Below are 22903 nucleotides of genomic sequence, written 5' to 3'. Positions count from 1 at the left end.
AGCACTGGCCTTCGTTTTCAGGCTTCTCTGGCAGAGTTTCAAGGTTGCTACAGCAACTCCAGCCATTACACCTTCACACAATTATATCCAAAAGTGTAAAGAAAGGATGTCCCTCCTTCTATCTGGAGTAGCCACTGTCAGCTGTGTACCCACCACCACTCTTTCCTTCTAATTTACTAACAGAACCCTGATTCGTTCAGCTTGTGATGTACCCAAAGTAAGAATCTTCACCTCTTCAGTCTTCCTTGCTGCTAGGGATGGCTGGCTGGGTCCTATCGAGCCGTGAGCTATAAACAGATGGCTACCGGCCGGGCTTACAAGAAAGCTGTTTTTCTGATCAAAAGAGACAGACCTGGCCAGCCTTCACCTATCGCTTTTGCCCCACACGTTCCCCCATCCATCACACCTGGAACGCAAACAAGATGCCTGGAGGTATAGCTGCCATTTTGTGAACATGAGAAAGGGTGGTACATGCCAGAGACAGCAGAGCAGGAAGAGAAAAGGAGCCTGGGTCCCTGGTGGCTTTGTGGAGCCACTACACCAGCCACAGCCCTAGACTCCGAATCTCATGTTGTGTCAAAGGGCAAAAAAACCCCAAACTATTTTGTTTGGCCACCGCGAGTCTGGTTTCTGTTGCTGGCATCGGCAACACATCCCTTAGGGCACCGAATGCTTAGAAAAAGAAGGAAAAAAACCACCCAACCAGATTCTGGAAGGAAGTCTAACCCAAGACTCATTCATCAGAGCAGTTTTTTCTGACGTGCATGTCACAACAAGATTTGTGAAGGCCCATGAACGCACTGAAGTGTTGCTAATTATTTGTAAAGGAAACTGACAACAGAAAGCTATCCCAAATGGCTGTGCTCCAGTGAAACTTCAGAACAGGTCTTGCGTGTGACTCTGGTGGTGTGTGTGTGTGCACGTATTTCTCAGTCCTTGCATTTTTACCTTTTCACTCCTCTTTGGTGTTGGGGGGGCTTTACCATGAGAACATAACCCCAGCTGCATCCACTCCAGGTTACATGCTTTTCCACATTTTTACCTAATATGGCCAGAGTTTGTTCTGCATCTCCCCTTTCCCTTCTCATGTTAACAGCCTGAGAATAAAAGAGCATCAGAACCGATCAAGAGAGAATGTGGTGAAGAAAGAAAGAATCCAGGGGCCTGGAGCACAGAAATGACTTCAATCCATCTGAAGCGGGTCTTTGATTTTATTTCACTTTTTTTGTCTTTCATGATTTTGGCAAAAGATGGAATGTAATCAAGGTTCTATTCGAGGCAGCTGTGTAAGCAGTCCTTGTTTAACTGGAGACAATGAAAAATTAATTCAGGCCCAGCGTAACTAAGTTTTCATAGAAACAATGAAACCCCTTGAATATTATCATCCCCGACAGATGTTTGCTGACTGTCCTGATTTACCAAATTACCTGTCAGGTTTTACTACTCTCTCTACCAGCCCCGCAGAGCGCAGGCTCTGTCTCTGTGCCACCTGGCTGATAAAAAGCTGATGGTATAAATGGAAAATGTAAACTGTGCTTTCATTTTTTTCCCTTCCACGCGCCTCTCCTCCACTCTTCACTTGTTGGTTATGAACATCTCTGCCCTGTTCTTTTTACATGCATTCATTAGAAACATACATATACACTTTAGTGGAGGTGGGTGAAAGCACTCTTTCTTTTTTCCCCATCTGAGAGCTCATTAGGACTTTTAACATCTGTCTTTGTAAGAGAGGCAGAGTGAAAATCACATTCGGACCTGATCTTTGCTGTGGAGAGGAGATTGCAAAGGAATTGGGCCCCCTAGGCCCTCGGCGTGCTTGTCCTGACTGATATCATCCTTAATACCCCCCTTCTCTTCTCTCTGACCTTGACCTCACCGTGGTCCCCTCATGCATCCTGCCCCAGCCACACTGCTGGTCCTTGGACACACCTAGCATGGTCCCAAATCCAGCCAGCTGTCCCTCTGTTGGGAACACCCTTCCTCCACAGAACCAAGAGGCTCCCTCTTGGACTTCATTCTGGTGTCAGACATCACCTCCTCGAAGAGGACTTGGCTGACGGCTCAAACTCACCCAGCACACCGCCCTCAACATCCCTCCTCGTGCAGGTGTTCCTCTGATATATATTCATCTGTCCTCTCTCCCTTTCTCTCTTTTCTCTCTCCTCTCCGGACCGGAAGCCATGAGAGAGAAGGATCTTAGCCTAATCAGTGCACTCGGGCGTAGAAGAGCGAGCGTCTGGTACAGAGAAGCATCTTAACAAATTTGTTAAACGAACGAAACTGAAGATTGCAGTGTACCGCACAAAAGAACCCACAGTAGGCATTCTTTTCTGGTGTCACCTTGACTATGCTTTTCTCTGGACCCACTGTTTCCATCTACCTGAGAGATGGGCACTTTGAAACTTTCACCTGGCGGTGCTGATTATTACTGAGGGCTGCTGGGAGGCTAAGAGGCGCATCCCCGGGCCACCCCAGCAAGGGTCCAGGCATCCATGTCGTGTACCAACCTCGCTCTTGCATTGACCTCATTTTCTCGCTTCCATCTTCTCCTTGTCGGGTTATCACGAGAGGTTAAGAGCCTTGACTCTGAGTTAGGCTTGACTGGGTTGCAATCCCAGCTCGCCAGCTGTACAAACCTGGAGAGTTTCTTAATCTCTCTGTGCGTCAGTCCCCCGCTCTGTAAACCAGGGATCATTATAGCACCTACCTCGCAGGGATGTCGAGATGAAAGGACTATGTATAATGTACTTAGAATAGTCAGGTGCAGAGCAAGCACAGTAGCACTATTTGCTATTATCATTTACTGGAAATTTCTTCTGGCTCCCCACGCTGGATGGAATATTGTAAATCACCTAAAACTCTCTGTAGAACCGGACATCGGCATCGATAATAAAGCTGTTGGAGGGAAGCCGGAGGAGAGTGTATCCTTGGAGCCACCTGGTTTAGTTTTATTTTTTCAATTTCATACATTTCAGCCCTTTCTTTCTCACTGGAACCCTCTGCTTCCCACGAGCGGTTAAACTAAACGTCTCTATCCCTCAGGGGCTCCACGAAAGGCATTTGCTGCAAGGGAACTGCTCTTCCCTGCAGTTGGAACTGCTCTTCTCTGTGACTGCAAGATGACACTAGGAAGAGATGTTTGGGGAAGGAGATGAAGCAGCCACGATGATTGCTAAACACATCCCCAACATCGTGGGCTCCCTAAATCGCCCTCAGGCACAGTGGCGGCAGCAGGTAGGACGTGTCTTTGCACGTGTTCCTCAAGAGGCAGCGGCTGTGTGATGCATGCTGGTTTCTGCTCCTTTTAACTTAGGATTCTTCCCATCCCTGCCTTTGATAAAGATGGGTCTGGGGGGACCATTCCCCAAAAGAGGCATAATAATGTTCTGATCTGTGGGTCTCAGAAGACCAGCCATGCTTGAGTGGCCCTGGGAAGGCTTGGAAGTGGGTCTGGATGTCTTCTGAAGGGTTGATGAACGGAATCTGCTCTTCAAAATGATGCATGCATCTGGTATTATTCCCCCTCCCCCTCAATTTCCAGTTGCTGTCCTGTGACCATGCCCATAATAAAACTATAAGGCTTGATGATTGCGAAGCGCTTTTATAAGCTCTTTCAATGAATTCTCAAACAACTGTAGGAGGCAGACGTTGCTATTACCATCCTGTTTTGCAGACGAGGAAACACAGACGTAGAGACGTTCAGTAACTTGCCAAAGTTCAGTTAGTGTGTTGAAGTACAAGAATCGGAACCCGGGCAGTCCTATTTCTGAGCCCCAGCTCTGAATCATCACGCTGTATTACTTCCAGGACGTGGCAAGGCGGCTGGGAATATGGCTACGTATTCACCCACTGCTCGTCTGAGGAAGATTAGATCACAGGGGTGCAGCTCAGGGGAAAACAGCATCCCTCTTCCATTCATCCTCAGGAATCATCTCGGCCTGACATACCCGAGATGGGCAAAAAGTGAACACTCACGTCCCTGATCATTTCCCTCTATGGTACGGTTGCCGCCAACACGGGGCTATACTGGGTCCGTACAGTACAGGGTCCACACCTGTCTTATCAACACTCATATTCCCAGTGACTCGCAGGATAATTATTATCGGTTTTAACTGAAGTCGAGTTGATGTACAATGTTGTACCAATCTCTGCTGTATAGCGAAGTGACTCGGTTATACGCATATAGACATTCTGTGTTTGTATCCTTTTCCATCATGGTTTATCACAGGATGTTGCATGCCGTTTCCTGTGCTATACATTAGCTGGAAGGATAATCATTTGATTCTTGAAGACAAATACAAAAATTCAGGTTCTCGCTCTGAGACCCTCCAATCAGTCTGATATACTCAGAAGTTCCCTCCCATGAGGCTTTCACAGGTCATCAGGATGCAACATTTGAAGACCCCTTGGTTCCCAAGCTTCTGGTGGCACAGCCTGAGCCGTCCTCTTCCCTGTAGGTCTCCGAGTCCCGTGTGGCAGCCTGGCACGAGACACCGAGATGAAGCAGTGTCATTCTTCCTTACGACTAGCACATTTCAGGCTTGGGTGAGGCTGTGAAGTTCTTGCCGGCTGGAATGACCTCTTAGGGAAATGTCTGTAAGTCGGGCAGTGCTTAGTACCACGCCAGCATATACGAATTGCTTCATAAATCCCTTAGCGGGTGAGCAGGGTTTCTCCTCCGTTGTCACAGCTACGGGACAGGTAAGAACTATAGAGGGCAGAGTAGGTTCGCAGTGGGAGGGAGCCTGGAGCATGACGGGTTTGCTTTCCATTCTCACGCCTCTTCCAGAGCCTTGGGGCTCCCATCATTGGCTCCTGGGACACTGTTCTCCCAGCTCATATGGACTCTCTTGGCTTATTCCTTCATCTGCACAAGGCGTCAGTACAGCATAACAAGCATCATTCATTTATTCAGTCGTTCAGCAAATATCCCTCATACTCTGAACACAAGGACCTTCTGATTCCAATTCTTCTCCTGTAAACTGCGGACAGGATAACTCGACATATTGTTGCAAAGGTCATTCCTGTGTTTATTCACACAGCAAGGATTTTCGTCCCTGCTCTGTGCCGGGAACAGATCTAAGCACTAAGAATGGGCAAGTCCGGGGCTTCCCTGGTGGCGCAGTGGTTGAGAGTCTGCCTGCTGATGCAGGGGACGCGGGTTCGTGCCCTGGTCCGGGAGGATCCCACATGCCGCGGAGCGGCTGGGCCGGAGCCTGTGCTCCACAACGGGAGAGGCCACGACAGTGAGAGGCCCGCGTACCGCAAAAAAACAAAAACAAAACAAACAAAAAAAAAGAATGGGCAAGTCCCTTCCTTCCCTCATGGCGTCTACATACTTTTGGGAAGAGACAGATAGTAAAGAAACAAGGTAATTTCACACTGGTGAGTTCTAGAAAGAAAACGAAACTGGTGACCCGTGTGAGCGGTCACAGACCGCCTCTCTGAGAATACGACAGGTGAACTAAGACCTAAACATCTGAATGATCCAGTCATGCAGAGTCCGGTCAGAGCAAATAGCAGGTGCAAAGGTCCTGTGGCAGGAACAAGCTTGGATCGTGAGCTACAGGTGCCACAGCGGCCAGGGTGGAAGAAGATTGGTGACTGATGACAGAAGCATAAAGGGTACGACCAGGGAGGCGGGCAGGGGCCAGATCACCTCCAGGACCTCGGAGGTCAAGGTGAAGCGCTGGGATTTTATTCTGGGTGTGATGGGAAGCTCTGGAAGGCCAAAACAATAAGAGGTTCCGCGATCTGATTTATGTTTTAAACAGAACTCTGTGGCTATTTGGAGCAGAATGGATGGGGGCTGCGACTGGGGAGCAGAGAGCTCAGATTAGGTGAGAATTCAGAGACCTAACGTACAGCCTATATGCTGCACGAGTTCATAAATAGCGGCTGTCTGTATGGCAGATCCACTGCACACCCAGGGGAGATGCTCCAGGGACACTGCAGACCCCGGGGCCACAGATGCCATCCCAGAACTTCCCAGGAGTTACCAGGATGGACTGGCAGCGACATCCTAAAAATCCACACCATGATTCCCACCTTGCGTGCTACTCTCAGGCTGCTTGCCAGCCCAGTCATGCACGAGGAAATAAAATCCGAGCATCAAGAGATCAAAGAGCTTGTTAGCGGGGTGTGGGCGTGGTGGACGGTGGTGTAAATCAATACGGTTTCTATGTAACATGTCAATACCCATCACATTCGCAAATGCCTCTACCACCTTCCTCGGCTAGCTCACTTCTGCAATTTATTTCACAGAAATAATCACAGAAGTTCAAGATGGTGTTTGGACAAGGTTATTCAAAGTCCAGGCCAAAGACGGTAGAACCTAAAGACCAGTTAATAATAGGGTGTTGGTTCAGATAAATGATGCCATATATCATAATAAGTGATGCTTAAAAAAAAAAGGTGAATAAAGAACTGTATGTACTGATACGGAAAAATTACAAGGTATATCGCTAGGCGAAAAAAGAAGCAACATGTGTTTAAAATTGAAGTGGGGGAGGAAATATATGTATGTGTGTGTGTGTTTTCATAGGTATAAAATAAATATCTTTGGAAAGGGATGTGATAAAGCGTGGACTCTGATGACCTCTGGGGAAGGGGGCTGGGTAGGTGGAGGAAGATGTAGTCTTCTGGTATGTCGGCTTGTCTACACTTTGCGTTTAGAACTGTGTGAATGTATTCCCTACCCCCCTACCCCCCACCAAAATAAATGAAGAGTAAAAAAATAATAAAAGCAGAAGGGGAAAACGTGCGTTAGTAAAATGACAAACTACGACAAGCCTTCGACCGTTGGGGCTGGCTTACACATAGCCCAAGCAAGGAACAGTCCACCCACAGGTGCCCACGGGTTACTGCTGTTCCTCTGCCCTCCGTCTCTGCCACCCCCTTCTAAGTTCAGGTTGCCCTGAGGGTGAGAGCAAAGCCCACAGCCAACCAGCTACGGAAACCCCATCAACTGTGAGCCAGGAGTTTCAGCAGAGGCACGAGGAGGAAGGTGGGCAGAATCGAGTTTCCAGATCTGGGGGATGACGTCCGTGTCGGCAGGACAGTGTGGTTCAGTGATTGACATTTGCCACCATCAGGAAAGAGGGCTGCGCCTCTTTCACACTTACAATGCAAGGAAGTCTGGGCCATTGTGTAAAGAAGTCAGGAAGAACTTAAAAGAAGCTTTGCTCCACGGAAAATACAAGAACCAACACTGTACATAGGCTCCTGACAGAACCAATTCCTTTAATTCTCACGAGTACTCCACGAAGGTACTTCTGTCATTCATCACCTCCCCTGCGGATAAGACGCGAGGAGACGGACTCGTCTGCACAAAACCGCACGGCTTCCAAGTAGAAGAGCTGAGTCCTGGATCCCAGTTGCCTGGGCAACAGAGGCCGTGCTGTTCGTTATTCGTGGTGCCACACTGCTTCATGGGATACTTGGGAGCGGAGACACCACGTGAGCAAAGCTTCTACTTTGGGTGCAGAAAGAAAAAAAAAAATTAACCTTACATTTTTTTTTTAAAGGGAAATAGTTCATTTCCACTGCTGTCTGCCACTTTCTGGTGAAGACCAGTCAGGTGTGAGAAGGACCCTCAATCTGAACAAGGCTCCCCAGGTTTAAAGGATTCAGACAATGTGGATAAAACCAGGGTCTCATGGCAGCTCGGTGGTGGCTGGAGGATTCTGAACGTAACACATAGAGCCTTGAGGTATTACAGCACTGTCCCCACAGCCCTGTCTAGTACCTAGTTTGCTCTCTGAGGACCAGTAGTGTAGGGACAGCTTCAGGAGGACAACTTCGCCCATGCCTCTGAGTCAGATGGGGTGCCGGAAGCAGGACCGTGGATTCCGAAATGCACCTGCTCTTGCCGGTGGCCATGGCGCTGGCCCCACATACTCCCCTTACAGTTAATTACTGGTCTGGAAAGAGCTTGGGGGACTCATGAACGTGATACAATCAACTGTTTCAGGACAGATGCTGAGAGATGTATTTACTTTATACATTTTCAGTTTGGGCTGGGGACCACACATCGGGCTGCGATGGGAGGAAGAAAACAGAAAACTCGTCATTCTGGCCATGAAAGGCTATAAATGAGTCTGGGAAAGGGCCTTCAGGGTAAGAGGACAAGCCTTTCAGCATCTCTTCATTTAGCAATCTCTTCCTTGTGGTGGGAGAAGCGAGGGCAGTGCTTAGAATCAGACAGAACAGGGTTCACATGGCCCTGAATAGCTGGGCGAGGTTGGCAAGTAATTCAACCCCTCCGGGTACTCAGTGACCCAGTTTACCTCTTGTGGTGTCATACATCGCCCTCCAAACTCAGCGGCATAAAACGATCGTTTTAATGTGAATCAAGAATTCTGGAAGGGCTCGGCTGGGTGGCTGGCTAGACGCCATCCTCTGCCTTGCTCAGGGCATACACAGGGAGAGCTGGGCCTTCTCACAGCATAGCGGCCTCAGGGCATCAGGATGCTGACACGCTGCCTGCAGGCTCTTTGGTGACCTGGCTCTCAAAGTCACGTAGCATCACCTCTGCTTGCACACTGGTCGTCAGCCCGTCACTGAAGTCTACCCAGCTTCCAGGGGAGGAGACAAAGACTCCTTCTCTTAACGGGAGAGTAGTGGGATCCAGAGAGCAGGCCAGATGGGGACGTTGACAACACATCCATCGAGAACATTCTTGGAAAACACAACCTCTTGTACACAGGGCCATCATCGGAAGACTGATTATGTGAATATCACAGTAGGGTTTGGGGGAAATGGTGGTGTGTCCAGTGCATCCACCATCGTGCAGGCTCTCCCGGGTGCCTCGTCCTAGGCGCTGGTTTTGACCCCAGCAGCCATCCCTTCTCTGTGGAAGTATGCCGCTTTGCCTTGGACAGCAGGTGGCCTTCACTGTCGGCAGCCTCGATGGGACACTAAACCACGGATGCTCTACTTCTGTTTTTAATTAATTTTTTTTAATTGAGGTATGGTTGGTTTACAATGTTTCAGGTGTACAACAAAGTGATTCAGTTATACATATACATATATATATATATACGCACATATACATATATATTCTTTTCAATTCGTTTCCCTTATAGGCTATTGCAAGCTACTGAGTGTACTTCCCTGTGCTATAGAGTAGGGCCTTGTTGTTCATCTATTTTATATATAGTAGTGTGTATCTGTTAATCCCAAATTCCCAATTTATCCCTCTCCCTCTTTCCCCTTCGGTAACCCTAAGTTTGTTTTATATGTCTGTGAGTCTATTTCCATTTTGTGAATTCACTGGATCATTGTTTTAGATTCCCCATAAAAGTGGTATCATACAATATTTCTCTTCTTCTGTCTGACTTAACTTCACTTAATTATGGTTGATGCTCTACTTCTAAACAGCACCAAGCGATGGAGAAACCCAATGGCCATTTCAGACGTCAGATCAAGTTTTGATGACAGAACCAGCTCTTGGGTCTCCAAGGAAAATCTCTTCTTCTCTCAGGCTGCTTCAAAGCCTATCCTCTACCTCTTCCCCCCGGCTCCCAGGGGCTTCCAGCAAATGCCCTTGGGAGAGTTTAGTTTCTATAAATCACAGGAAACACCTATAACCTCAACCATCAGGGCTTTAACCTTCGTCACAGCTGAAAGTGGGAGGAAAACAAACACTTTATGGAGCACACACACAGCGTGGATATCAATAAATTCTCTGCTGCAGATGTTGACACAAGTCTGCTGTGAGTTTAGGATGGGCCGAGTGGGGACGCTTTAGACTTCTCCCTTTAGGGACCTGGAGTGCACGCTTCACCCCACTGATGGGGGGGTTTTCATTCGTGGGCGTTTGCCTAGCAGATTTTCTGCGCCATCTTTAAACAGCTCTTAAAGAAAGACCTCAGTCTGGGCAATTTCCTTCAGGGAACAGCAGATTATCTTTGTGGATCATTCCCAGAAGCTCTGCTGAAACGGTTCACACTCAGCAGCTCTGAGCACACTCGTGTCCCAGAATTCTCCGAAAACAAACAGCTGAGCAGAGCTGTGAATCTAAGGTCTGTGATCGAGGCTGCTAAAATGAATCCTACTGGGCATCTTATTCTCCACGTTCAATGGTCTTCGCTTTTGGAAAAGCCCTTCTTCTTTTATGAGCTGCCTGACTGACCTGGTCTCCTTCGCCGCAGAGCACGCCTGAAGCGTACTGACGGAGGGGCTTGGGAGCTGTGGGCGGTGGCTGCCGTCCTGAGTAGAGGGAAGAGTGGGATGAGTACCATTTGGGTTTTCTCCGGAAGTGCAAGGACCCAGAGGATGTCTTCCGTCTAGACCGGCTGGCTGGAGGATGCTGGCTGACCGACCACTACACCAGAAGCTGGGAAGGAGGAAACACCACGCCCCAGGCAGGTTTCCTGGTAGGGCTGAAGCTTGATGAAAACCGAGGATGATCAAGGATAAGGTACAGGAGGAACAAGGAGAGTTTACAACACGTGCTGGAAGCACAGCAGTGTCATGACACTTGGTCTGTTTAGAAGGCGTCACAGGTATGTGGTGACAGTGAAGGTGAGCTGAATCTCTGAAAGGCCTCGCCTCAGTTATAAATCCCTCTAAAAGAGACACACAGTCCAGGCCCAGGAAGGCTATTTTGCTGCCAATCTGATGCCTTGAAGACACAGGCAATTAACCCCCTAAAGAAAACAAGCACAGTTTTACCCGAAGTGGAATGTGCAACCGGTTCAAACCGGCCACTTTTGCACAATTCATTCACTGATGGACTGTTTTCCTGAACAATATTCCTTTTGGTTGATCTACACTGTGATTTAAAAAATCTGAGCAAATGTTTAAAAATCGGGAGATTTTGTAGGACAGTCTGGATTTTCAGCTGTTCTAAAAAAATCCAGAGATCGGGCAACACGGGGCCTGCGTCCTCACCTGGGAAGGTTCCAGCGTCCCCCTAAGTGGGTGCGGTCTGTCCTGCTCTCCACCTACCTCACCCGGCATGCAGGGCTAGCTGTCTGGCTCCTTTGTGTCTGCAGCCCCTGGTGAAATGGTCCGATTCCTGTGAGGGTCCCTGCTTGAGCCCTGCTGTGTGGGCAGCCTCTCAGCTTGCAGCTGACCACACACGCCTGTAACGTAGATCTGCAAATCTCACCTGCAGCATCAAGACCCCTGCAGTCCCCCAGGAAGGGGGGATGGGGAGGGACCATATAGCCATGGAAATGTGCACCGCTGATTTATGTACACGAGAATGTTAGGAACGGACCACCGAGATGCCCTACACCAGGGGGCTCTCAAAATAAATTAAGGTTTTTTTACTTAATAAGTTGTTAGGCAGCTAATGAACAAACTAAGTTTGGGGCAGGCAAAGGGCTTCGGCAACGTTAAGTTACGAAAGGGGATCTATCACAGGCTGACCCCAACTATATAAAAGGATTTATATGTATAATAATGGTAATAGCTACATAAGGTATGGAATGGGGTTTAAAATGTGTTTTTTAATACATTTTTTATGATTATAAAGGTGACATGGGGGCACTGAAGAAAATAAGGTTAATAAAAAGATAAGGAAGAAAAAATAAGGAGGAAAAAAAAGAAAGTCTCCGTTTGGGGCTAGTGTATTTTTAACACCTCCTGGGTATTTGCTAATCCCTTTCTAACCCCAAGGTCAAGTGCAGAGCCTTCTGCTGGTAACACCAGCCAGTTAGCCATCAATAGTAGTTGTTCATTTAAATTGTATTTGTTTACACTCGCCTTTAATTCATGCAGTGAATATAAGCTTTTCCTATGTATTTATAGACATGAAGTTTATTTTAGAAGAAAACATTGTAAAAAAAAAAAGCATTTGCACAAATATTCAAGTGGATGCTTTCTGCCTCGGAATGTCTTCATTTCTTTTCTTTATCTGCCCAACAGTGTGACTCTCAGTTCAGGAAACCATGGAGAAGAGTTACTGAAATAATATACACAAAGCATTTTGTAAACTGCCAGGAACTACGAAATACAGAGTATTATTTTGTATGTTGTCAAGCACTGTGAAACATACAGAACATTACTGTTATTTACGTTTCTGTATTTGAGATACTATGTTTGCTTCCCCAGAGAGATCTAGTCCCCCCGAATGCTAATGTTTTAAAAATAAAACCTAATATGGAACTTTTAAAATGCACAAGTGAACCCATTTAAATACAGGCGTTCAGGAGATAACAGCACAGGTGTGCGTGGCCAGGTCGGGAGGCCTGCAGGTGGTACGCAGTGACCCTCAGTGGGGAGCGAGTCCTGCTCAGAACCCTGGAGGCTGCATCACCAGCATGGAGTTCCCTGTTAACTTCCAAGAATGCCCATCAACAGGCACATGAAAAGATGCTCAACATCACTAATCATCAGAGAAATGCAGATCAAAACCACAATGAGGTCCCACCTCACACCTGTTAGAATGGCCATCACCAAAAAGTCTACAAATAACAAACACTGGAGAGGGTGTGGAGAAAAGGGAACCCTCTACGCTGTTGGTGAGAATGTAAGTTGGTGCAGCCACTATGGAGAACAGTATGGAGGTTCCTCAGAAAACTAAAAATAGAGCTACCATATGATCCAGCAATCCCACTCCTGGGCATATGCCCTGACAAAACTGTAATTCAAAAAGATACATGCACCCCTGTGTTCATAGCAGCACTATTCACAAGAGCTGAGACATGGAAGCAACCTAAATGCCCATCGACAGATGAATGGATAAAGGAGATGTGGTACATATATACAATGGAATACTACTCAGCCGTTAAAAAGAATGAAATAATGCCATCTGCAGCAACATGGATGGACCTAGAGGTTATCATACTAAGTGAAGTAAGTCAGACAGAGAAAGACAAATACCATATGATACTACTTGTATGTGGACCCTAAAATACGACACAATGAACTTATCTGTGAAACAGAAACAGATTCACAGACATAAAGAACAGACTTGTGGTTGCCAAGGGGGAGGGGGGATGGGGGACGGGTGGATTGGGAGGTTGATACGACACAATGAACTTATCTGTGAAACAGAAACAGATTCACAGACATAAAGAACAGACTTGTGGTTGCCAAGGGGGAGGGGGGATGGGGGACGGGTGGATTGGGAGGTTGAGGCTAGCAGATGTAAGCTATTCTACAGAGAATGGATAAACAACAAGGTCCTACTATACAACACTGGGACCTATATTTAATAACCTGTGAAAAACGATAATGGAAAAGAACATGAAGAAGAATGTATATATATATATGACTGAATCCCTTTGCTGTACAGAAGAAATTAATACAACATTGTAAATCAACTATACTTCAAAAAAAATAAGTAACTAAAACAAAAATTAAAAAAAAGAATGCCCATAGTTTAAAGAAAACCCTAATTTTTGGCGTTTCTCCTGAAGGAATGAACTTGGGAGAGTAAGACCCAGGGAAAGCTTAGGGCGAAAGCGTGGATTAGATAAAGGTGCAAGCCTGGGGTCGAGGGGAGCCCTGGGTAGGCTGTGCCCTCCCTCAATGTTGGGCTTACTTCCCAGACTTTATGAAATTCTTGATCCCCAGATACTCAGACTAGCCCAGATCCCAGGTTTGAAAAAGATTCAGAAGGTGGAAGGGAGAGAAAAGAGCAAGGAGAAGATGCTTCCCAAGGAACGTATGCTCAGAGGACCACAAAATGTGTTCCTGTGCTCAAACACGCCATCCACACCTTTCATCTTCTTTGCCTGCTGCCACAGAGGCATCTGCTTGGTGCTTGATTCACTTAAAGTCATGGGGTTCGGACAGGATATTAATTGCTCCCTTGGCCTCACAACCCAGAAGGGTGAAGCACAATCTAGTAGGGTGTGAGTCGATTCTGTGTGGTTGCCGAGATGCTCAGACTGCTAAAACATTACTCCAGCGGGGTGGAAACTAAACGCAGCACAGTTGGGTGTGTGTATGGCCCAGGTGCAACGTCTCTTCCTGGATCTGAGGGTGTACAGACGTGGCTCCAGGACCAGAGTGCACAAGATCTTTCAGAGGTGTTGGGCTACAGGGGGGAAATGCTCCATGAAACAGCTGTCTTGAAGGATGGTCTTCTCCCTCCCAACCGTACACAGAAGAGGCTGTTTCACCAGGGAAGGAAGCAGGGGCCCTTATGTTTCTGAGAATCTCAAGTTGGGTTGAGCCAACAAGCTCATGAGCTTGCGAGTGCTTCCTTCCCGAGTTGAGCCTTCAGGTGAGAAACCACTGAGCTTGGCTGACACCCTGATTGCAGCCTTGTGAGATACCCTCAAGAAGAGGACCCAGATGAGATGTGCCTGGATCTCTAACCCGCTGAAACTATGAGACAATAAACGTGTTGGGTTTTTTTTTTTTCGCGGTACGCGGGCCTCTCACTGTTGTGGCCTCTCCCTTTGCGGAGCACAGGCTCCGGACGCGCAGGTTCAGCGGCCATGGCTCACGGGCCCAGCTGCTCCGCGGCATGTGGGATCTTCCCGGACCGGGGCACGAACCCACGTCCCCTGCATCGGCAGGCAGACTCCCAACTACCGCGCCACCAGGGAAGCCCAAACGTTTTATTTTAAATGTCTAAGTTTTGGGGACTTCCCTGATGGTCCAGTGGGTATGACTCCACGCTCCTGGGTGGGTTCAATCCCTGGTCGGGGAGCTAGATTCCACATGCCGTAACTGAGAGTTCACATGCTGCCACAAAGATCCCACAGGCTGCAACTAAGACCCGGCGCAGCGAAAATAAATAAATAAATATTTTTAAAAATGATGCTCTTCAAATAAATAAATAAACGTCTCAGTTTGGGGGTGTTTTCTTACAAAACACTAGATAACAAATACTCTTGGCCTGTGCTCTCCAGGCAGAGGGAAGTAAGCCCTCACATTCCTGTGAAGTTTGCACCTTCCATGTCATCGAAAGCCTTTATTTGAGCTGCGGTCAGTCTGTTCCTACGTGCTCCACAGACTTTAGTTTCCTTGAAGACAGGGTCTGGACCTGACTCAGTGGGTATTGACCTGGCACGGAGCATAGCACCTCAGACTTACGTGAACCAAGGAATGTTTTCTGAAAGTCCAGCTGAGGAAGTGAGTGAGCGGGGACATCCCTCCATTGTGTGCTGGTAAACAGTACTCCGACAATGGCCAGAAGTCCTGGTTTGTGATGTTTGCCAATTGCCATGGTGTAAATACTGCTGGTCACCGCATGAGAGACTGGGGAGGAGATTCGAGCAACCCAATCAGCTTTCACAAGCTGGCACTGGATGGCTTCAGCACAGCCCCGACCCCAGTCCTGACGTGGCGGCTCTTCCGCAAAGGCAACCATTACCTTCTAAGACATCATGTAAAGAAACCCAGGAGGACGCAGGGAATTCCAGGCCCTCACAACCACCCGGCTTGTGGCCAGTCTAACTCAAAGCAGGAAAAAAACCTCTAGAATTCAGAAGGAAGGAAACGCTGATTTTAAACCACAGTTCCCGCTACCGTGACATCCAGCGCGGCTGACAGCGGAAAATCACGCACGATGTTTACGATCTCCGCAAACACACCTGGTCCCAACGTCAAATTCCCAGAAGATCAGAACACACAGGGTTGCCACCAGGACTCTTCAGAACCTGCTCCCATACAGCAAAGCTTATCTCCCTCGCTTTGAGACTCCTTCTGACTGTGACATAAAGAACTATTTACACACACAAATCCATTGCCTGTTAATGAACACATTCCCTTTAACTTGCATAATCAACGCTAATCTTGTGGGTTAATTAGATTTTATGTGCATTTGGTTCAGGAGATTTAATTTGACCTCTGATCTCGTGCTTAGAGCAAGGGACCCATGCATGCATTTCTTTCTAGCCACGTTTTCACATGGTGAAACGCCCAACACTCACCCCTCAGATGTACTAACAATCCTTCTTGGCGTCATGATGCTGAAGGTTGGTGTTTGATCCAGGAAGCTGTTCAGCACACCAGATGTGTTTGCTGGCTACACACGGAAGGCAGGACTGAGGAAAGGGTCTTATAGATAAATGAACTGGGTGTTTCTATAAATTTATTTAGTTAGTTAGTTTTGGCTGTGTTGGGTCTTCGTTGCTGTGGGCAGGCTTCTCATTGCAGTCGCTTCTCTTGTGGCGGAGCACGGGCTCTAGGCGTGTAGGCTTCAGTAGCTGTGGCACGAGGGCTCAGTAGTTGTGGCTCACGGGCTCTAGAGCACAGGCTCAGTAGTTGTGGCACACGGGCTTAGTTGCTCCGCGGCATGTGGGACCTTCCCAGACCAGGGCTGGAACCCATGTCCCCTGCATTGGCAGGCGGGTTCTTAACCACTGCGCCACAAGGGAAGTCCCGAAAGAACTGGGGTGTTTCTAAATGCAGTGGAGCATTTGTGGAGTTTTTCTGGGCAGGTTTGAAGAGTTCACTTAAGAAAATACATTCAGTAATGGAAGTGGATGTTTCTTCCTTTAGCGCTCATCCCTTCAGGAAAATACACTGACAGACTGTATCAAGAGCCCTAAAAAACGATCTAACTTTTTGATTCTAAGAAGCCAGCTCAAGCAAAAAGAGAAGTGGACAAAATTCATGTGAAAGCTCGTTTGCTGCTGCATTATCTATGAAAATAAAACTTGGAAACAAATTAAATAGCCCGAACCAGGGATATGGTGATTTATGGAATGTTAAGTCTATGTGATGGAATCTTAAAATACCTCTGAGGAATAGTTAATGTCAAAGGAAGATGTTATCAATATAAGTGAAATTATCTTAAGAATCTGGACATATATTATGATACCAATTTGTAAAATAAGTGAACCTACTACACGTTTAGTATACGCAGATGTTATCTATGCATTAAACATGGGAAGAAAATGAATCAACGTTAGCAGTGGGTTATCCTTCGGTAGAAGGGATATTGATATATTGTTTAAGTTTTGTCCTCATATAGTTGTTTTCACAAATATTCTAAAACGAGTATGTGTTGCTTTTATACACAGAAAGCAATTATGTTAAGTAATCTTCCAGAATGTCTGTCTAGACCGCCACATACCACCCCTATGCATCACTGCCACCGACTGTCACCTCCTGTCTTTAAAGTCCTCCTGACTGAAGACTGAGTCTAATCCTTTATGAATCTGACACCAATTCTGATGTGTGTCCTTTTTCTACCACCACCAAGTAATACTCTGACACCAGCTGGGTGTCCTACACTTCACTTCAGTTCTGACACTACCTACCTGGAGATCGTGTCCGATCCCACAGGTCAAGGGCTCAGTCCCACGAGACTGTCCCCACCTCCAGATGCCAATCGCAAGTCCAGGTTGTCCCGTGTGCTTCTGACCCTCGGGCTAACGATTAGAGGCTACCATGACCCCCTCCTTGGGTTCCATTAATTTGCTGGAGCGGCTCACAGAACTCAGAGAAACATTTGACTCACCAGGTTACTGGTTACTATGAAAGGGTATAACTCAGGAACAGCCGGTGACAGAGACGCACGGGGTAAGGCACAGTGAAAGCGGGCGGAGCTGCCATGCCCTCTCCAGGCGCCACTCTCCCCAAATCTCCACGCCATCACTAACGCGGAAGCTCTCCAAAGCCAGTATTTTCTAGTTCTTACAGAGGCTTCATTAAATGGGCACCGTTGATTAACTCATTGGCCATTGGCTATTGAACTCAGTCTCCAGTCTCCCTCTCGAACACGGAGGCCAGGGGTGGGACTGAAAGGTCCAACCCTCCTCCAATCACATGGTTGGTACCCTGCAACCCGCATCTTAAGGTGACCTAGGAGGCTTTCCAAAAGTAACGTTATTAACGTAAACAGAAGACAGCTTTACGCTCTCATTCTGCGAAATTGCAACGGTTTTCAGAGCTCTATGCCAGGAACAGGGATGAAGACCAAATATGTATTTCTTAGTATAAATCACAATATCACACCCTTTGCGCAAAGGACAGACACTCTGTGAGAAAGCAGCCTCTGATAAGCAAGGGCAACGGCAGGGCAACGGGAGATGACACAGCCTCGAGGACAAGAGTGTAGGTGAGGAGAATGAATAAGCCTCCGCAAAGCACAATAGACCGTGCAAACTAATTTCTGCTCCCAAACCCAAACAACAGACCCGCAGAATCAGCGCCCTGCCCTTCCTGCCGGAGATGCCAGAAGCTACAACAGGTGATGTAAGTGTCCCCAGATTTCCAAGCCAAGGTGTAACAGCTCCGCTAAGCAGTGGTTACTGTGAGTCTAAGGCAGGGATCTTAGGCGGAGACCGGGTCATGGGACCCCGGGTCACCGACGCGGAGAGAGGGGACCCCGCGCTTACCTGTTGCGCGCGCCGGGCGCCAGGCGCTGGCACACCAGGGCGGCGGTGGCGTGCTTGCCGCCGTTGCCCAGCTCCGGCTTGATGTCCCACTGGCGAGGCTCGCTGGTCCGCGTGCTCAAGATGTTCACCCCCTTCTTCACCTTGGCTCTGCGGGAACGAAGAGAGCAAGAAAGAGCTAAGAGATTACTGCCTCGGCCTTTCCAAATGCGCCCGCCTCCGCTAAGCTGCGCGCGTTGCTTTCTTTTTCATTTTTCTGCTTTTTACATATCCGGTGGCACAGTCAGACGAGGGGCCTCAGAGGCGGAGGATGCCGGGGAATTGGCGACTGGAGTGAGAGAGGGATCTACCCACAGACCCAGGAATCACGGGACTTGCTGTTCAGGACTGAGGGTGACGGAAAGCGGCCTCAGGCAGTCCCCAAACCAAGAAGTAGCTCAGCGGAGGGGTCAGGAGAAAAGCCAGCCTGCCCAGGCCAGTCATTCTCAGTCAGGGGCGACTGTGTCCTGCAGGGACACGTGGTGACGTCTGGAGACATTTTAGGTTGTCTCAACCGCGGGGAGAGTGCTGGCACCCAATGCACAGAACAGCCCTCCCTTCCCCAGCACAGACTTCCCCAGCCCAAAGGGCCCCAAATGCCCAGGTTCAGAAACCCTGGTGGAGGTGCACACACTGCTTTCTCCACTTTGTAGCTGTGTGACTTTGGGCAAATAATAACCTCTCTGGGCCTCACTTTCCTCCCCTGTAAATGGACATGATAATGGTAACCCCCAGTATAAAGCTGTTGTGATGATGAAGTGTATTAACACATATAAAGAGATTGGAACGCTGTCAAGTATACAACACGCACTTAATAAATGTTAGTTACGGTTTTATCAGTGCAGGCAGGTCCCCAACCTGCTTCACATGACTTGCTGGGTCTCCTCTGGGAACAAGCTCAGCCAGGGACTTTTTATTTATTTATTTTTTTGCAGTACGCAGGCCTCTCACTGTTGTGGCCTCTCCCATTGCGAAGCACAGGCTCCGGACGCGCAGGCTCAGCGGCCATGGCTCACGGGCCCAGCCGCTCCGCGGCATGTGGGATCTTCCCGGACCGGGGCACGAACCCATGTCCCCTGCATCGGCAGGCGGACTCTCAACCACTGCGCCACCAGGGAAGCCCCAGCCAGGGACTTTTTAAAAAGGCAAAGCAGTCCTCTTAGAACTGTTGTTTTAGCTATGTCTCTTAGCCTGTCTGAACCTCAGTTTTCTCATCAATAAACTGGTGAGAAAAAGATCGGATCGAACACATATACCTGCCTATCCTCTTTTCCCAAATCCCACTTAAAGGAGAGTCGAGGGGACTATTTAAGACCCGTGATGATGGGGAGAAAGGTGCAGCAAACGTAAACGATCTGGGGACCAGTAAGCTGATGTACAAGGGGGTAAAAGGGTCAGCTGAACTTTCAAACTAAGTCGTGAGCCGTCCACGAGAAAAGCTAAGAACGAGCAGAATTCATACCATGGAATCCCCCCATCTCAGGAACTGGTGGGACCACTAAAAGTTGGAGTCCAAGAGGGCTAAAATAAGGAGGATTAGCTAAAAGTATGTTTATGAAGCGGCCAGGTGCAAACACACTTCCCTTTCCCTGTAACAGGGTGACTGCCAGACGCCATGTCGGGCCTGGGGGGACCATGAAGATTTGATACCATGACAATCACAGAGTCACTGCATGACATCACGCACACTGAACGTTGAGATTCCTAGGCCTTTGTCCCCAAAGCTGGACCTTCACCTTCTAACGAAAATACCAGATTCTGGACCATTCGGTCCTGACCCTGGTTACTGGTCCGACCAGCCAGCCAGGTTACTTTTCAGTGAAGTTTGTAGTCACCAAGGCCCATCTACGGGCTCAAAGCTTCTAATGGTTTTTAGTCCTTCATTTTTTTTTTTTTTTTAATATGAGCAAACAAGAATCAAGAATCTTAGGACACTGATAAAGTTTCTACATGACATAGGGAACAAAACAGGCAAAAAAAAAAAAGAAGAAAAAAGAAATCTGTAGAAAATAGAGCCTATGCAGGAAAGGCCACAATTAACAAAATACACAATCATTCACATTCACAGAGCCATCAGAGAAGATACTGCAATCATGAAACAAAAACAGATTGCTATTTAAAAAACCCAGAAAGGGAAAAATGAGCCCTTGGAAATTAAAGATATTATAGAAGAAATGGAAAATCAGTGGAATGGTTGATGGATAGAGTTGAGGACATTTGTCCTAGGAAGCAGAAAAAACCCCAAAGAAATGGAAGAGGATTACTTTGAGGTTCAACATCTGAACAATATAAAAAACACACAAAGGGAGAGTAGGAATCACCAATGATGTCATTCAAGAAATTTCCCCCAGTGAAAGGATGTGAGTGTCCACATTGGCAGGGCCTCCTGGGTGATGAACGCATGGACCCACCCCAAGGCACAGGACTGATCCAGCTTAGGACACTGGGGACAGAGAGGTGAATTCTGCAATCCTCCAGACTGAAGAAGGAATCAGGGATCAGAATGGATTCAAGATTCACAACACGCACTCTGGGAACCAGAAGGCGATGAAAAATATCTTCAAAAACCGGAGGGGAAATGATTTCCAACCTAGCATTTGATATCCAGCCTAATGATGAAGAAAATGTTTCCAGATACGCAAGTTCTCCAAAAATTTATTTCCTACATCCTTGCTCAGAAAACTACTTGAAGATGTGCTCCATCAAACAAGGGGGTAAATATAGAAAGAAATCATGAGACCCAGGAAATGAAGATCCAATGCATGACAGAGATGAACAGGAGGTTCATGGTGAATAGAGGTCCTGGATAACAGCTGAGCGCCAGCATGGAGAAATTCTGGCAACACGTCTTCAGGAAACTGGAATTTTCCTGATAAATTTGATGTGAATGAATGTTCTAAGAGGAGATTTAGATAATCAGTAAAGAGTCTGGGGATAAATCAGAACAAAATAAACAGAAAATGAAGAAAAAGAATGAAACCAAATTAGTTTTTAATTCTGATGATAAAAAATCAGTATGCAGAAAAGGAAAAGTCATCATCATTTAATACTTACTTTTACTGTGATTAGCATACGTACTTGTAATATTTTAAACACTGATTATTAATCTAGACAAGATATGATTATTATTTTGCAGGGATGGAGACACAGGAAGGAGTCGGGGAGAAAAGAGAGAAAGATCCTTATTTTTCATAGTGGGAAATTTATAGACAGTGCCTAAAACTAAAAAAAAACAACAATGAAGAGGTATCAGCCTTACTTACTATGTATTTAGTGATATGGACATAAATACCAAAGTAAGAATTTTGCCTCTGTACCAGGAGAAAGGCAGTGGAAGGGAACAGACTACTGCAGCATTACTTTAAAAATAACTTTTAATTTTGAACTACTTTGATAGTTTGAGATTAACATGAAGTTGCACAAAATATAGAGTTCTCATATACCCAAGCTGCCCCTGTAATGCTCTCTTATATCATCATACCTTGTCAAAACCAGGAAACTGGCATTGCTACCAGGCTATGAACTCATGTTCAGACCTTGTTTAGATTTCACCTGTTTTCACATGCATTTTTTAAAAAAATTTATTTTATTGAAGTATAGTTGATTTACAATGTTAATTTCTGCTGCATAGCAAAGTGATTCCGTTATGCTTTGTATATACGTGTGTAATATACATTCTTTTCCATTATGAATATGGAATACATTCATATTCTTTTCCATGATGTTTTATCACAGGCTGGTGAATAGGACCTTGTCTTGTTTATCCATCCTATATATAAAAGCTTATGGGCTTCCCTGGTTGCGCAGTGGTTGAGAGTCCGCCTGCCTATGCAGGGGACGCGGGTTCGTGCCCCGGTCCGGGAAGATCCCACATGCCGCGGAGCGGCTGGGCCCCTGAGTCATGGCCGCTGAGCCTGCACGTCCGGAGCCTGTGCTCCGCAACGGGAGAGGCCACAACAGTGAGAGGCCCGTGTACCGCAAAAAAAAAAAAAAAAAAAGCTTACGTCTGCTAATCCCAACCTCCCCCTCCATCATTCCCTCACCCCCGCCCCACCCCTTTGGCAACCACAAGTCTGTCCTCTATGTCTGTCACGTGCACTTTTTTGGGGGGGGCGTGTATAGTTCTATAAAATCACATCACATGTGCAGACTGCAGTAACCGTCACCACAGTCAGAACACAGAAGAATTCCATCACCATAAAGACACTCCCTAATGTTACTTAATAGTCAAGCCTGCCTACCACTCAGTGCCAAGAGACTCTGATCTGTTCTCTATCACTGTAATTTTGTCACTTTGAGAATGTTATATACAGTTTTTACCAACAAACTCGGCAGAACTATTTGACTCCTTAAATTCCATGCAAGTTATCTTATCAAAGTAAAAGCTTAAAAAATTACACACAAACACACACACACATACACACACAGCCCTGCCCTGCTAACCTCACAGGGTGGAGAAAATAAATCCTTGTGAATTGTTAATGGGCTAGACATCGCCTAGCAAAGATGGGAGGCGGTGATAAAACACATCTCCCCCTTTCAAGCCCAGGGTACCCAAATTAGCATCACCTGCCCTCCCCGCTGCCACCCCAGAGCAGCAACAGCATTTT

The 22903-nt window shown here is 47.1% G+C and overlaps 1 protein-coding gene across 1 annotated transcript in view; it reads right to left on the bottom strand.

Annotated features, from left to right (window-relative positions):
- Positions 1 to 22903, bottom strand: part of TMEM132C (transmembrane protein 132C) — a 373010-nt gene that overhangs the window by 104955 nt on the left and 245152 nt on the right. Inside the window, exon 3 of the mRNA XM_033440664.2 lies at positions 18258 to 18404. Within this exon, the coding sequence (XP_033296555.2) occupies positions 18258 to 18404 (147 nt within the window). The remainder of the gene's footprint in view (positions 1 to 18257; positions 18405 to 22903) is intronic.

Source organism: Orcinus orca, chromosome 15 (genome assembly GCF_937001465.1).
Source record: "Orcinus orca chromosome 15, mOrcOrc1.1, whole genome shotgun sequence".
In the NCBI taxonomy this organism is placed as follows: domain Eukaryota; kingdom Metazoa; phylum Chordata; class Mammalia; order Artiodactyla; family Delphinidae; genus Orcinus; species Orcinus orca.
This window is presented reverse-complemented; position numbering and strand designations above follow the sequence as displayed.